This window comes from Dromiciops gliroides, chromosome 1 (genome assembly GCF_019393635.1).
Source record: "Dromiciops gliroides isolate mDroGli1 chromosome 1, mDroGli1.pri, whole genome shotgun sequence".
NCBI classification, from domain to species: domain Eukaryota; kingdom Metazoa; phylum Chordata; class Mammalia; order Microbiotheria; family Microbiotheriidae; genus Dromiciops; species Dromiciops gliroides.
This window is the reverse complement of record NC_057861.1, coordinates 298,110,384-298,114,036: the sequence shown is the minus strand read 5'-3', so window position 1 is coordinate 298,114,036 and position 3,653 is coordinate 298,110,384. Positions and strand designations below refer to the sequence as shown.

General features: G+C 47.0%; 1 protein-coding gene across 1 annotated transcript; it reads right to left on the bottom strand.

Annotated features, from left to right (window-relative positions):
- Nucleotides 1-1,503: 1,503 nt before the first annotated feature.
- LOC122735075 (mitochondrial import receptor subunit TOM40 homolog) lies at nucleotides 1,504-2,787 on the bottom strand. The gene has a single exon (XM_043976337.1). The coding sequence runs from the start codon at nucleotides 2,785-2,787 to the stop codon at nucleotides 1,690-1,692; it is 1,098 nt and encodes a 365-aa protein (XP_043832272.1). The 3' UTR covers nucleotides 1,504-1,689.
- Between the last annotated feature and the right edge of the window lie 866 nt (nucleotides 2,788-3,653).

Below are 3,653 nucleotides of genomic sequence, written 5' to 3'. Positions count from 1 at the left end.
TACAAAGATTATATATTATGACCAACCATATTTATACCAGGAATGCAGGGTTGGTTGAACATAAGGGAAATAGTTAACATAATTGATTATAACAATAATAAAAATAAATAAGTCATATGATTATATATCAATAGATGCTAAAAAGATTTCATTAAAGTTCAACAATCATTTCTATTAAAAACATATGAAAGTGTAGGTATACATTGATTTTTCCTTAATTTGATAAATAAAGTATTTACCCCAAACTATTAGCCAACATTATTTGTAATGGGGATAAGCTAGAAGGCTTCCCAAGAAGATCAAATGGGAAACGAGGATGCCTACCAACACCAATATCATTCAATATTGTATTGGAAACCATAGTCATTTCAACACAGAGAAGAAAAAAAGAGATAAAAGGAATCAGAATAGGAAATGAGGTAATAAAATTTTCTCTTTTTGCAAAATGATATGATAATATACTTAGAAAATCCCAAAGACTCAACTAAAAAGTTAGTTGCCACAATAATTTTAGCAAAGTATCAGAATATAAAGTAAGTCCAAATAAATCATCAGCATGCTCATATATAATAAACAACCCTGCAAGAAAAGGTAGTGAGAGATACCCTATTTAAAATAATAGTAGACAGTATAAAATACTTTTTTTAGTTTCTGGGTAATTTAATCGAAGAACATCATGGTGGTGAAGCATAGAGTTTATATACCCTTGAAATAGTAAGTTGTCAGTAGGGCCAAGAATTGACCCCTGCATAGATTGATTCTGTTGGAGGGTGGTGAGTAACCACCCCCTACATGGTACAGAGTATAAGCATGCAAATTTAGAATATGTCTACCAAAACAAACCCAGGAATAATATGAGCAAAACTATTTTAAAAAACAAATACAAATAAAATCAGATTTAAATAACTGTAAAAGTATTAATTGTGGGGTCAACTAGGTGGCACAGTGGACAAAGCACTAGCCCTAGATTCAGGAGGACCTGAGTTCAAATCTGACCTCGGACACTTGACACACTCACTAGCTGTGTGACCCTGTGTAAGTCACTTAACCCTTAACTATTAATTGTTCCTCATCAGGACCAACATAATAAAAATGACAATTTTACTTAAACTAATTTATTCTTTTTTTTTCACTTTTTTTAGCCATGTATTTTTGTGGGGTTTTTTCTGTAAAATGCTCTCTTTTTTCCATAACTTATAAACATGATTTACACCGAGGGGGGCAGCGGCAGAGGGGCTGGGCGGGGGAGAGGCCAAGGGAAATGGACGGAACTGGGGGGCTAGGGTGACGACGCCCCCTCTTGTGGCCACCGGTGAGGCAGGGCAGGGATGCCCAGCCCCCACTGCACGCATTCTCAGCAGCCCAGCTCCATCACTTGGGGGAAGGAGAGAGCACCCCCCCCGAAGCCCCCCCCCCCGAAGCCCCCCCCCCATAGTCCTTCTTCCCACCTGGGTCTCCTAGATTCCTGAGCACTTTCCAGGAATGGGGAGGGGAGCGGGGGGGATTGGTCTTCCAGTGTTCTGAAGTCCCTGTCCGAAAGCCTGAAGTCTCCCTGGCCACGCCCAAGGTCTCCCCAGATCTGGGGTCTCCCCCCAGACTCTCTTAGCCCTCGGGAACCTCAGATGCCCTTCCTCCCCAGCCTGGAGCAGAGGGAAGGAGGGCCAAGCCGGGCCAGGCGGTGTGGTGGGTTCAGCCGATAGTGAAGCCAAAACCACACTGGAACTTTTTCTTTCGATGATTGAGGAAGGCGCCCAGGGCCAGCGTCAGGGACAGGGGAGGCAGCTTCTTCTCCACGATCCAGTTACTGTCCATGGAGCCTTTGAAGAGGAGGTTGGCCTTGGGGAGGTCCAGTTGGTAGCCGAAGGAGACACTAGTGTCCTGCATTCGGGTGCTGGCTTCAAATTCCACCCCGACTTGGAGCTGGTCACTGGCCTTGTGGTAATCCGTGGCGTGGGCTCCTGCCTGGCCCATGGTCAAGGTCGCCAGCCAGTTAGGCGCTGTGTACTTCCCAGCCAGGGACATGACAGTGCCTTCCTCTCCTGGCCTTCGGTGATAAACCAGCTCCCCGCCCAAGGCCAGGCATGGAGTGATGCTCTGAAGGTAGTGAGCCACCAGGATCCCTGAGCCCACCAGGACATCGGGGTTCCCCAGGGTCACCGCGGCCGTGAAGTCGGAGCCCCGGTATTCTCCATCCACCTGCCAGTTCACAAACTTCGACTGCTGGGTCTGCAGGGCCATCTTGGACCGCAGGCCGGGTCCCACTTGGTGGATCACCTGGGCATTGAGGCTCCCATAGTTGTCCATGTCTCCCACCAGCACCGGGAAGGCCTCAGTGGGACTGAGCTGCTTGGTCCCTACATAGGTGACCCCAAAGTGGTAGTTGGAGTCTCCGATGGTGCTGAGGGCCACTGTGTGGTTCACCTGGAAGTGGTTGCTGAGGCCCTTGTTGACTGTGAGCTTCACGCCCTCCATCTGCACTGGGAACAGCTCCTTGCACTTGCGGTGACACTCCTCGAACGTGCCGGGATTGGGCAGGCAGGAGGCCTCGTCCTCAGGCGTGGGGGTCCCGCACGCGGGGCCACCCGGGACACCTCCGCGGAGCGCGCTCAGGCCGCCCATAGGAGGCAGCGTGAAGCCCGGCGGCAGCGGCGGGAGCAGTGGCGGCCCGGCCATGAGGTCCGGGCCGGACGGGGCGGGGGGGGGGGGGGGGGGGGGGGGGGGGAGGGGGGGAGGGGGGAGGGGGGGCGGCCCCGCGGGCGGCGAGCTGGCGGCCAACACGTTGCCCATGATCACCTGCAGGAAACCGGGGCGAGAGGTCAGGGGTCCTAATTTATTCTTTAAGCAAGTGGAGTTAAGTGACTTGCCCAGGGTCACAAAGCTAGCAGATATTTGGGCATAGATTTTTACCAAGGTCCTCCTGACTCTAGGGCCAGTGATCTGTCTACCGTACCACCTAGCTGCCCCTAAACTGACTTCTATATTCAAATGCCATTATGATTAAATTACCGAAACATGTTTTGATGAATTAGAGAAAAACAATTTCATTTGCTAAAACAAAAAGTCAAGAATATCAAAAGAAATAATGAAAAAAATAAAGAAGGTTTAGCAGTACCAAGTCTTTTTTTTTTTTTTTCAGGGCAATAAGAGTTAAAGTAACTTGCCCAGGTTCACACAGCTAGTAATTGTCAAGCGTCTGAGGCCGGGTTTGAACTCAGGTCCTCCTGAACCAAGGGCTGGTGCTTTATCCACTGTGTCACCTAGATGCCCCAGCAGTACCAGATCTTAAAATATATTACAAGGCTGTAATTATCAAAACTTTATGGTATGGATAAGAAGTAGAAAGGTAGAACAGTGGAACATAGTAAGCAAACATTTTTTTATATCTATATCTATACCTATTTATTTTTTGCTTAGAATTTTATTTTCCAAATTACATGTAAAAATCAAATTTTGAAAGATAAAAACAAAATTTCAGATTAAGGAACTGTCAAAAATAATTATGGTTCAATCTATTTTCAGATACCATTAGTTCATTCTCTGTAGATGGTTTGCAATTTTCCATAAGTCCTGCAGTTATACTGGATCACTGCTTTGCTGAAAATAACCAGGTCCTTCCCAGCAGATCCTCTTACACTATTGCTGTTATTTTGTAT